Source organism: Carassius carassius, chromosome 47 (assembly GCF_963082965.1).
Source record: "Carassius carassius chromosome 47, fCarCar2.1, whole genome shotgun sequence".
In the NCBI taxonomy this organism is placed as follows: Eukaryota; Metazoa; Chordata; class Actinopteri; order Cypriniformes; family Cyprinidae; genus Carassius; species Carassius carassius.
In genome coordinates, this window is record NC_081801.1 from 25,792,215 (window position 1) to 25,804,749 (window position 12,535).

Sequence of the window (12,535 nt, forward strand, 5' to 3'; positions counted from 1 at the left end):
TGAAAGAAAAAATACATCTTAATGATCCCAAACTTTTGAGCGGTGGTGTGTAGTTTATTTATTTATATATATATATATATATATTTTTTAATAAAGGTTTATAATATTAGGAGTTAAACTAAATGAAAGAAGAACTGCTGTGTTGGCAACCCCACTAGCAAGTCTTTCTGCTTGTCATTCCTTTCTTTTCCTTTCCTTTATATATTTTAATCCACAGTTCCCGAAAATCCTGCTACCACACCCGTTACATGCTCCTTTTTCATGTTTTTTCTCACTACCATTTGTCTCTCATTTGTTTTTCCACCAGGACTCCAAGAAGACGCTCAAGCGCACGCGTAGGTTCCTGGTGGACGGTGTTGAGCTGAGCGTCACCACCTCCAAAATCATCTCTGACGACGAGAAGAAAGACGAGGAGATGAGGTTCCTCAGGCAAGTTCACCTTCTTTAATCAAACTCAAAAAAAAAAAATCTGGCAATGTTTTCCCACTTGTTCTTGCATTTCGGCTGAGTAAACAGACTATTTTAGGCCTCAGATCCAAGACCTCGTCCTTTCTGAATGGGACATAAATACACAAGAGAAGCTTGTGTAGAGCCAGAGGAAGTGGGCCGCTGTTACAGGACAAACCAAGAGATCAGATCTCCCTTAAACAGATCAATCTATCATCTGGATTCTTGTGAAACACCTCAGATGCTGGTAGTAGATTATATATGATGTGTTTCACACCACACACACACACACACACACACACACACACACACACACTCTCACACCACACACACACACACACACACACACACACTCACACCACACACACACTCTCACACCACACACACACACACACACACACACACACACCACACACACACACACACACACACACACACACACTCACACCACACACACACTCTCACACCACACACACACACACACACACTTCACACCACACACACACACACACACACACACTCTCACACCACACACACACACACACACACTCTCACACCACACACACACACTCTCACACACACACTCTCACACCACACACACACACACACACACACACACACACACACACACACGATCCCAAAAACTACACACCTCTGCCATCTAGTGGTGTGATAGTGAACTTACATGAGAATTTTTAATCAATCAGCTGACCTCAGGAAAGAGCACAGCTTCATCTCAGTCTCGCAATGAACACATCCAGGTCATATTTGACCAAAAAATAAAAAAATATTCGGTATATACAGTATACACACACACACACACACATGCACATACTGTACACATACACACACACACACACACATCCATGTCTGTACACACACGCACTGCAGTTGAAACATATGGGATCAGTAAGATTTTTTTTGGTTTTTAAAAGAAGTCTCTTCTGCTCATCAAGGCTGCATTTATTTGACCAAAAATACAGAACAAGCAGTAATATTGTGAAATATTACAATAAACAAATGTAATATACTTTAAAATATATTTTTGTGAGTTAAAGCTGTATTTTCAGCATCATTCCTCCAGTCTTCAGTGTCACATGATCTTCAGAAATCAGAATAATATGAGGATTTATTACCAGTGTTGTGGACATTGTTTGGTTGGCGGGAGACTTCACGTGTTCATCTTAAAGGGACAGTTCACCCAAAACTGAGAATTCTGTCATCATTTACTCACCGTCATGTCGTTACAAACCTGTCTGCAGAACACATTAGAAGTAACTAAACCACATTGACTTTAACTGTATGGACGAAAAACACAGAGATTTCAAAACAGATGTTTGACAGAAGAAAAAATGCCATACAGTTGTGGGATTACAGATATTGTGTAACACAAGGGATGCTTGCAAGTCCTGAATGATCTCTCAAATATGTGTATATGTTCGTTCATACACACAGGCGTCAGGAGCTTCGAGATCTGCGTCTGCTGCAGAAAGAGCAGCATCGCGCCCAGGCTTTGCTCAACCTGAAGCTGAAAGATCAGCGGGAGCAGATGCAGCGCAGATTCGACCAGGAGATGAACGTGAGCGTCTCAGACATCCACCAGCCAACGCACTCTCTAGACTTTAGGAAATGAAGACAGGACACCACCCTCAGGTCATCCCAGATCAGGACGAGTTTGTTTCTTCATCAGGTTTGTAGAAATGTAGCATTGCATCAGTGTCTCATCAATGGATGCTCTGCAGTGAATGGGTGCCGTCAGAATGAGAGTCTGATAAAAACAACACAATAATCCACAGCACTCCAGTCCATCAGTGAACATCTGGAGAAGACAAAAGATGAAACACATCCAGCATTAAGACGTTTTTTAACTCAAATAGGAATCTGCACAGATCACGCACCATCTACAAGCCAAAACAGCTCTAAACATTAATGCTTTTGGCTTATCGAGGCATTAACTGATGCACTGGAGTGCTGTGGATTATTGTGATGTTTTTATCAGCTGCATTCTGACGGCACCCATTCACTGCAGAGCAAGTAATGATGTAATGCTACATTTCTCCAGATCTGATGAAGAAACAAACTCATCTACATCTCAGATGGCCTGAGGCTATATATGTATATACACGTTTGGAAGGGTTAATTAAAGAGTGCATTTAACTGGACTACATTTCTGGAACAGGAGAAAATCTTAAAATATTGCTAATATTGCACGCCTGTGTAAAATGTTAATAATTAGTGCTGATATCTCACTGTGTGGCTTTGCTGACAGGCCAAGAAGAAATACTACGACACTGAGCTGGAGACGCTGGAGAAACAGCAGAAACAGACCATCGAGAGAATGGAGACGGAGCACACGGTGCACCTGCGGGACGAGGGCAAACGCATCCGCGCCGAACAAGAGAAAGCCTACAACAAGTTCCTGGAGCAGATGAAGCACAGGAAGAAAGAGGCGAGACGCCCGGTTACATCAGCCCTGTGCACTCCAGACACGCTCCGTTTCACTGATGATTCACTAAACTCACTAAACTCAATTTAGACTTTACTGGTAATACGTTTCCATTATAATAATGAAATAAATTGATGAATTCTATTTAACTAAAAATAAATAAACTTAATAATGATAACACAGGCATTTAACAAAATTACTAAATATTAAGCTAGAATTAAAATAAAAACTAAAAATATAGAAATAAAAGCTAATTCAAATTATAAATAAAAATGTAACTTCCCATGAATTCAGTTTCCATAATTATAATGAAATAAATTGATGAATATATTTAAGTGTGCAAATAATATTCTAGAACTTTATCTAAAATTTAAAAAGTGATGATTAAGAAATACTGAATAATTTAAGAAAGTCCAAAGTCTATAGCAGTAACAACAAAGACAAACACAATTGTTGGAATCATTTTCAGAAAGATTATTATTATTATTTTTTTTTTTTTTTGTAAATGATGAAAACATTTACAGCCAATCAGAATCCACGAGATTTTAAAGAGCTCTGGCATTTAGCAGTAAAATCTGACCTGTATGTTTTATAAATCTAACATCACCGTTTATGATTTATTATTATTATTTTTTTAAGATAACAAAGATCAGATGAAACAAAACAGGATTGACAGGATTTTATTACATTTTTTCAAAAGTGGAGTAAACATCTAGAAGCAATATGGTTGATTTAGAGAAAATCTGACTCTAGTTAATGACTATATATTGGCTCAATTTATAGGAGGCGTATAGGATGTAACTTTTATTTTATTAAGAAACAAACAAACAAAAAACAAACACATTTAGATGTTCTGTGCTGAAAAAACACTGACACCTAACATATCGTCTTGCATAAAATATAAGCATTATTGTGTTTCAACAAAGAATGAAACACTTGAATCTTTTATTTTGTCTCAGGTCAAACAGGAAGTGGAGAAACTGCCCCGGAGTCAGAGGAAAGAAAGTCTGAAGATCAAGATGAACGACTTTCAGCAGTTGAAATCAGATGAGGTCAGTTAAAGCCTTAAAGCGGTGTGTGCAAAACTGAACCGAGCCGCTCAAAGGTTTGTGTGTCGTGTCCTGTCTGTGCAGGAAGAGAAGTTCCTGGCAGATCAGAGGGATTTTCTGGACTCGACTCTGAAGAGCATCATCGCTCAGAACAAGCGGGAAATCTCCGAGACGGAGCGCCAGTGTCTCGCCAAGAAACACAATCTCCTTAGAGGTATAAATGCACTCAGACCAGACCATCCTTATCTTTTACGTAGACTGCGTGCTTCCAACCCGAGTGCTGTTGTCTTGTGTCAGAGCGAGAAGCCACCGTGTGGGATCTGGAAGAGAAGAACTTGCACGAGAGACACCAGCTTCTCAAACAGCAGCTGAAGGACCAGTACTTCCTGCAGAGACACCAGCTCCTCAAGAAACATGAGAAGGTCTGCAAGCATCCTCAAACCATCCCAGTCTTTCTTCATCTTTACTCCTTTTCCATTCTCCACCTAAAAGAGAGAGCCAGCCTGCATCTCCACCGACAGACTGACTGCATTACTACCTGGCTGCTCTTCGTCTGATGAGAAAACCTGGAAATAATCATTAAAATAAATAAAATAAAATAAATAAAATAAATAAAATAAATAAAATAAATAAAATAAATAAAATAATAAAATAAAATAAATAAAATAAATAAAATAAATAAAATAAATAAAATAAAATAAAATAAAATAAAATAAAGTGTTATCCAGACCTGGATAAGTCATGTAATTATTCTCTGTTTTAAATTACTTTCTAGGTTAGACATTCATATCAGTTATTATTACTGTTGATTAGATTAAAATTTGTTAATTTTGGTATTTTGCTTTTCAATGATTCAGTCGAATTGCTTCATAAATCAGTATGAATAAGTTAATAATAATAATAATAATAATTATTATTATTATTATATTAATAATGAAAATGAAAAAAAAAAAATACATAACCAAAACTGAACTCCAACTAAAAATAGAAATACGCATAATAATAACACAAGCATATAACAAAAATAAATAAAGAAATAAGCCAGAATTAAGAATCTAAAAATAAAAGCTAATTTAAAATATTGAAGATAAAACACTACAAAAATATATAATACTAAAATAACATTGGTCTAGAGGAAAAGATTCAGTCCTTTTTTTTTGTGATTCAGTTCAAATCGGTCTAAATGATTCATTAGCAAAACTGAATTTGAATGATTTTGAAACATAGAAATCGTGCCTTTTTTGGTCATAAAGCATTTAGTGCCTTTGTACCGTGTAGCTCTCTTTAGTGTTTTAGTTGTTTTTAGACTCTAGCCTCACGCTGGCGGTTCCTGGATCAAAGGCCTCAGGTTTAACGGCTGCTGCCATGTTTCCTTCATCTGAAGCGTGCTGTATGTTAGCGCTCTAACACTGTGTGTGCTGTCACAGGAGCAGGAGCAGATGCAGTGCTACAACCAGCGGATGATCGAGCTCCTCAAGGCCCGACAGCAGCAGGAGAAGAACAGACTGCCCAAGATCCAGCGAGGCGAGGCCAAAACACGCATGGCCATGTTCAAGAAGAGCCTGAGGATCAACTCCAGCGGGAGCTCCTCAGAAGACCGAGAGAAGACCAAGCAGGTAAAGCATGTCTGTCTGACGGCCAGCACGTGTCCTCCTCTCGGAGACCTTGACCTCTCTCTCTCTCTGTTCAGTTCTCCAGGCTGGAGGAGAAGAGGCAGAAGGCCGAGCGATTGCACCAGCAGCAGAAACATGAGAACCAGATGAAGGAGAAGATCAGCGAGTGTGAGGGAAACGCCAGAGAACTGCAGCAGCTGCAGGTGAGCGCAGTGTTTCCAGCAGGTGTTTCTAAAGGACATCCATGCACAGTACTTATTTCATGTTCCACATGGCAATTAAATATGACTGGGGTTTTTTCCTCATTGAAATTAACGTGCTATATTTTTGTTTGATCATTTATCACCTTTTAAATATTTTTTGAGCCTTGACCTGAGAATGACATTTCCAGCTTAAACTGTTGTAACTCTTGAATGCTTTAGAGCACAGACTTAAGTTTGGACTGTTATTGTTATTATTATTATTATTTTTTTTTTTTTAAAGAAGACATAAATCTAAACAAAATGTGATCCGAATTTGAGGTTGATATCACAAAAGAATGCCAAATTTAGTTTGGTTCGCAGTTCCAAATGTTTCTGCTAGAGAAAAATAATTTTCCATTTGTTTCCAATGCAAGTTTTTTTATTTTTCATTTATTTACATCCATTATTTTTGTTTGTGTTCACATGCCAAGTGCGAAAACATTCACCAAGTTTGGTACCATTTAGGTGAAGAAAAGCAAAAAAAGAATAAAAATAAAACAAAAAACATAAGAAAGTCAAACGACAAAAGAGGTGTCTTTGCTCAAGTGATGTTACACAGCAATTTAAAGCACATTTTCAGTAATCTTTGTTGGAATTAATTTGTTAAATCTTAATAATCTCGCAGAGTTCCTAAATATGTGTAAGTGAACCGCACACACCAGTATAAACGTAAATATCTACAGATACAATATGCATCAGACGACTAAACATGCGTCTTTGTTTTCAAACCCCTCACACTACAATGGTGCTCTGTCAAAAACAGAGTGGACGGAGGGGAACGATGCACTTTCAGATGTGTCCGTGATGTGTGCTCCTAGCCTGATCTGTGTGAGTGTCTCCTGCAGAATGAGAAGTGTCACCTGCTGATAGAAAACGAGACGCAGCGTCTGAAGTCTCTGGACGAGCAGCACAACCAGCAGCTGAAGGAGTGGAGGGAGCACCTCAAGCCCAGGAAGAAGGTCTGGCTCAGATCACACCGAAAGGCATAAGAGCAAACTATAAAAACATTAGTGTTTAAATGATAGTGTTGTTACAGTGATGAGAGCGAACGTTATTGGCTGACGTGAATAAACATCAGTCGAGTGTTTCCTCTCTCTCAGGTCCTGGAGGAAGAACTGAACCTGAAGAAGAAAGAACAGGAGATCTTCTTCAAGATGAGTGATGATTCCCAGTGTCAGAACGTCGGCTCACCAAACAAAGTCACGAAGTTCCTCCCGTACATCGACTCGTCCACCACATGATTCAGATCGGTCTGTAAGTGCCCAGGAATCAGTGCATGCAGTTTGAGCAGCGCGTCTCACTTTATTCATTCAATAGCAGGCGACGGAGATGAAAGTACATTGATGGATTCATGAGGAATTGAGCTGCATAACTAGAACAGCTCTGACAGACTCGCTTGCCTTAGTTTACCTTAACTTAGTTTGTATCGCCAAATGTATTGTACAAACCTTGCATATTCTTGTTTTTATTTTTTCTATGATCTATGATATATATATATATATATAAAGTTGCTACTTTTCTTTTATAACCAGTTTCCTTGTACAAATGTTTAAATGCTGAAAAAAGGCACTTGTTTAATTTTCTTTTCTGAAAAAGTGTACATTTTAATTGGTACATTAAGTTGAGTGTTTTTGTGTTTTATGTATTAGACGGCAACTAATTTGCCACTTTTATTATTCTGCAGTGTTCACCAAAATGTGAGTTTATTGTCTGCCTCTGGCACATTTACTGTAAATGCGTCTCACTGGACGAGACCAGAGCGATCCAAAGTTCAGAAATGTGTTTACCCATGTTTTCTCGTTTATTATTGCTGTCTGTTACTGTCACCTAACCAAAGTGCAATACGTTGTTGTGTTCCGATTTTATATGTGTTGTTATTTTACATCGGCCATTTGAAGGATTTATATTTACAAATCTTTACAATACCTGAAGCCTGAAGGTATGAGGATTTCATGTCTTTTTTATGTCTGTGGAGCACAATGTCGTGGTTCCTTTCGGAGTCTGTAACTCTGAGTAACCAAAGCTTCAGTGTGGATGATGAGAAACTGTCCTGTCAGAGTATCTAGAATAATAAATCAGATGTTTATCTTTTTCTTTTGGTCATTTTCTTTGAGGATTTAGCATTAGATTAACATTTTATGGAATAGCCGTTTTAGCAAAAAAAAAAAAAAAAGATTCTGTCCTTATTTACTCAGCGTCATGTTGATCCAAACCTGGAAGAGTTTCTTTCTTCTGTTGATGAGTTGTATTAAAACCTGTTCGAGTCAGTCAAACACCAGCATAATAATTACTACTACTAATAGTATAGGTAAAAGAACATACAAAAATAATATATTGTCCCCATTTTCTGATTCATAGTTTAAAACCAAGTGAGTATATGCAAGTATATTTTGAGCTCTGAACTAGAGATGTTCAGAAACCAGGTCATATTGCAGCTGCAGTGTTAGTTACTCAATATTGCAGAAGCTTTTTTATAAAATCAGTATGACACTCGCACACAGCTGAGATTCATCTGAAACAGCAAAGAAAGCTCTTCCTCGTGTCCTATTGCTCAAACTCTGCACACTTACAGCTAAGAGTAAATCATTAAAACACTATTATGAAACATTATTACAATTTAAAAGTCTATTTTATATTTTTAATACCAATATATTTTTAAAATGTAATTTGTTTCTGTGATGGAAAAACTGAAGACTAGTTATGGCTGCTGAAAATACAGTGTCACATGATCCTTCAGAATTTATGATCAATATTAAAAAAATAAAAATAATAATTGTATATGTTTTTCCCAAAATAATTACAGCCTTGGTGAATATGACACTTCTTTCATAAATCTTAATGGTTCCACACCTTAAAATGGAGACATAACATTGCAAAAACAGTTCATTAGTTTAAATAATATCCAGTAATTTTATATTATGTTCTCAATATACTTTTTAAAGACTAGAGTCTAAAGTCTATAAATGAATCACCATTCATTTATTCTAGCGTTTCATTCCTGGTTGTCAATTTACTGCAACTGCAGTTGTTTAAATCAAGTACATCTATAAAACATAAATAGCATGTTTAGCTCTTCTTTATTGCTTACGTTGAGGATAGGGTTCTCTTGCAAGGTGGACATCGTTTGGGGGATTTTGAAAAACCCCTGCCTTGCAAGATCCAGTTTTATTTATTTATTTTTTGGTAATAACATTTACCAAAAAAGTTTCCATAAATTAGGAAATAAATTAACCAGAAAACTCAAAAGAGACAATAAATAGAATACAGCACAAAAAGTGAACTGTTGATAGCACTCGCTTACAGTTTAATGCCAGTATACATGGAGTTGCTCACAATAATAATGATAAAACATTTCGAGTATTTGAAATGTTTATTTGATTTACATTAAGAAAAAGTTGTCAAAACTTGAAATACTATGGACACAACAACACTGAAATGCTAAAAAAAAGAAAAGAAAATGCAAACAGGTTGCCAAAGTCTTCTTGCATTTGTTCATTTTTAACTGGTTTGAGTTTCAACTAATTTTATGTTTCTATGAAACTCAAGTTTCATACTTGCACCATTTACCCTCTTCTCTCTATTATCCTTCATATTATTATTATTTTTTTGTCATTTTCTTTTTTTTTTTTTTTTTTTACTTTAGAACACCTTCCGTTATTCTTTGCACACTAAGGCACTTGCATTTGTTGCACATTTTTTAATAGATGGGGTGCTTTTATGAATGCATTTTGATGACCATAGAGCATATTTCCGGTGCTCCTGGTATTGTCAGGTTAGACTGGGCACCTGTTTAACACTGTTTTCTGATAAATGAATGGAAAACAAAACTGTCGAAAAAGACAAGAAATATTTTAGTACCACATTTCCAACTGCAGTGTTACAAATAAACATATTTATCAAATGTTTGCTCGAAACCAGTCAAGCATAAATGTTAAACCATTTGAAAATGACTAAAATATCTAAGCACCTTTGTCCGTGATATGAAAATACTTTGTTTGGGCAATACTGACATAAAATAATGACAAAATTATGGCTATTCTGAGGTATGATGTTATTCACTAATGTACAGTATATGATTGGTACTGCTAAATGGGGGCTGTTTTTTTATTTATTTATTTATTTTTATCAATATTTGCTAGAACATTCATGTGACAAAAATGAAACCAGAAATGGGCGCCACTGTTTGTGAAAACCTAAGGCACAATATCAGAGGCTGCGAAAAGTCATTAATATATTGCTAGTCACTTAAACCTTTAGCGGTACATATAAAGTTTGCTCAACATAGGAAAAGAACCTTGATGTTCAGTTCTAAAATATGAAAGCACGCATGGCTAAAAAAACGCAAGCAAACAAATTATTATGGCCTGTTTGAACTCGCAAAGGATGGAATGTGATTTTTAAAAAAGGTATCCATAAATAAAAGATGTTAATTAAATATGTTTTCATTAGGCAGCCATGTCAAGAGTACCTAAGGTTTCTTGGTCAGGTAATTGGAAGGGATCCAGGCCTCCATCACTGGCCCATCGCTCATATTTTTACAAAACCACCAGCCACTGCTACTTTTCTCCAGAACTTCGAAAACAGCACCCTCTTTAAAGCGAGGCGTCTGATCGTCTCCTTCAAAGTCCGCCACAGCTAAGAACAGCTCCTCCTTGGCCGGATCTTTGATAAGAGGTGGGAGTTTGTCTCTCGGAGGCCCTGGTTTTTCGATCTTAATGGGGGGCTTTGGTGGCACAGGTATTTTTGCCTTGGGTTCCTCCTTCTCCTTCTCCTTGTCTTTTGGTTTTGTTTTGGGTGGCGGGGGTCTGCTCTGAGGAAGGGCCGACGGCTTGGCCTCCGGCAAGTCTTTTTGGGGAGCTTTGGTGTCTGTAGGACTGGCCGGCTCAGAGGCTTTCTTTGGTGGAGGAGGTCTTCTAGGTACAACAGAAGGCCTTTGGGGAGGCTCTTTTGGTGTTGTTGGTGGTGGTTTAGTTGTTTCTGATGGGTCATGGCCATTTTGTTGTTTATTGGGGGGCTTTGACTCGTCGTTTGTTCTGCCATTATTCGGGGGAGGATCACTCTGCTGGTTGGGATCACTCGAGTTGCCACTGAGCTCTGGAGCTTTAGATGGACGAAGCTTACTCCGAAGGTTTGTGATGTCTAGCTCATTCTTGGCCACCGGCTCTGGTTTGGTCGCAGGGGGGGGCTTTGGTCTGACCACTGGTTTCGGCTTGAGGAACGGAGCTGGGCTGGCCAAATCTGGCTTGTCTTCATGCAAATCTGCTTTGGGTTTGGTGGGCTGCTTGGCCACATGCTTTAGGTTGAACTTTTTCACCTCCTTTGCTGAGATGTTGTGCCCACACTCCAAGCCCATCTCATTGCGCAGGTAGAGTTGCTTGTTCTTCTCCTCCTTCATCTCTGGGGGTTTGTCTAGCTTGACAGGGGCTGCTTTTGGACTCACCAATGGGACGATGACCCCTGGGGCTGGTGGTTTGGGTGGGAGGGGTTTAGGAAGGTCTGCTTTGGGTTTGTCCTCCAGTTCCATGCTCTTGTTGATGGATTCTCTTCTTGGCGGTAAAGCTGGCTTCTCTTCAGCCGTGGGTGAGGATGGAGGAGGAGGAGGTAAGGGCCCTGAAAAATGAGGGTTCCCTTTAACTGCATTGGGCTTCCATTCCCTCAGCTTGGATCGGGTGGAAAAATCAGAGTTGGATGGAGGTTCGTCCGGCAGGGGTTTGGACCAACTATGCTCAGAGTTGGTATTATTGCTTGAGGCATCATCAAGCTTCTGCTGATCCATCTCACCAGGAAGTGGGGCCAAAAAGTTAGGCCTAGTGGCATTGCTAGTCTTCTTGTATTTGTCAATGAATGTGATTGGAGCCCAGCCTTCTTTATCTTCGATCTGAATGTACCACCAGCCACTAGAGTTCTTCTCGATGACCTGGGAGTACAAGATGCGGGGTAAGTGTAGAGATGCATGTGGAATATCTAGATGCGTTTATTTTAGAACTAGTCAAAAACGAAAGCTGAAGCTTTGTTTGCTGTTATACTCACTTCAACTTTCACTCCTGCCTGGAAGCTAATGCCATCTGGGATGGTTGTCTGAAAATCAGCTATGGTGTAATACTCCTCCTCTACTTGTGGGGCCACTGGAGGTTTAGGCAGATTCACTCCTCGCGGCTGGAATAAGAGACAGGCCAAGAGTTAGCATGACAAATTTTGGGTGCTTTGCTTCTCAATCCTCAAATTGATGCTTCCTTGTTTCCTCGCTCCTCCATTTTCCAGCCCAGTTGAACTAGCCATCTTGAACTAGCCAACCCCCCCCCACAAGACTCACAAATAACAATGAGAAGGACCCCTTGATACACCCTGTAGAACCTTGAAGAAAGAATTAGAAATATTTGAGATGCAATTGTAAATGATCACCCTTACTATAGAAAGATCACGGCGTGGTGGTGGTCTCTGTCGCGCTCCTGCTTCTGCAGAAGAGAAGAAGACAGATTTTAGAAGGCCACAATCTTTTGTCTCTCTTACTTTTGACGGTTTCTGTTAGCAGGCCCACAGTAAACCTTCTGCATATTTATTTTACATCGGATACCCTTTCTTATGGAAGGATAATACATGAATGCTTTGAACAATGGAGGTAATCGGTAACATAAAATTCTAAATTCAGTCCTTTCTGTTTTTGCTTCAAATTTTTTAATTATAGAATCAAACTGCTCATGCTGGTATAGCTGGTAGAAAAAAAAAAATATATATATA

General features: G+C 38.5%; 2 protein-coding genes across 6 annotated transcripts in view; one reads left to right on the forward strand and one right to left on the reverse strand.

Annotated features, from left to right (window-relative positions):
* Window positions 1-7,144, forward strand: part of LOC132130117 (serine/threonine-protein kinase 10-like) — a 53,013-nt gene extending 45,869 nt beyond the window's left edge. The window contains exons 10-19 of the mRNA XM_059541771.1: window positions 308-429; window positions 1,903-2,026; window positions 2,717-2,896; window positions 3,853-3,945; window positions 4,027-4,156; window positions 4,240-4,364; window positions 5,370-5,558; window positions 5,633-5,758; window positions 6,643-6,756; window positions 6,898-7,144. Coding sequence (XP_059397754.1) covers window positions 308-429; window positions 1,903-2,026; window positions 2,717-2,896; window positions 3,853-3,945; window positions 4,027-4,156; window positions 4,240-4,364; window positions 5,370-5,558; window positions 5,633-5,758; window positions 6,643-6,756; window positions 6,898-7,038 — 1,344 coding nt within the window. The 3' untranslated portion in view covers window positions 7,039-7,144. The remainder of the gene's footprint in view (window positions 1-307; window positions 430-1,902; window positions 2,027-2,716; window positions 2,897-3,852; window positions 3,946-4,026; window positions 4,157-4,239; window positions 4,365-5,369; window positions 5,559-5,632; window positions 5,759-6,642; window positions 6,757-6,897) is intronic.
* Window positions 7,145-10,135: 2,991 nt separating this feature from the next.
* Window positions 10,136-12,535, reverse strand: part of LOC132130058 (SH3 and PX domain-containing protein 2B-like) — a 39,848-nt gene continuing 37,448 nt past the window's right edge. For all 5 annotated transcript variants that reach the window (XM_059541672.1, XM_059541671.1, XM_059541673.1 and 2 more), the window contains 3 exons: window positions 12,206-12,252; window positions 11,828-11,953; window positions 10,136-11,714 (listed from right to left, as the gene is read on the reverse strand). In XM_059541672.1, coding sequence (XP_059397655.1) covers window positions 10,266-11,714; window positions 11,828-11,953; window positions 12,206-12,252 — 1,622 coding nt within the window. In that variant the 3' untranslated portion in view covers window positions 10,136-10,265. The remainder of the gene's footprint in view (window positions 11,715-11,827; window positions 11,954-12,205; window positions 12,253-12,535) is intronic.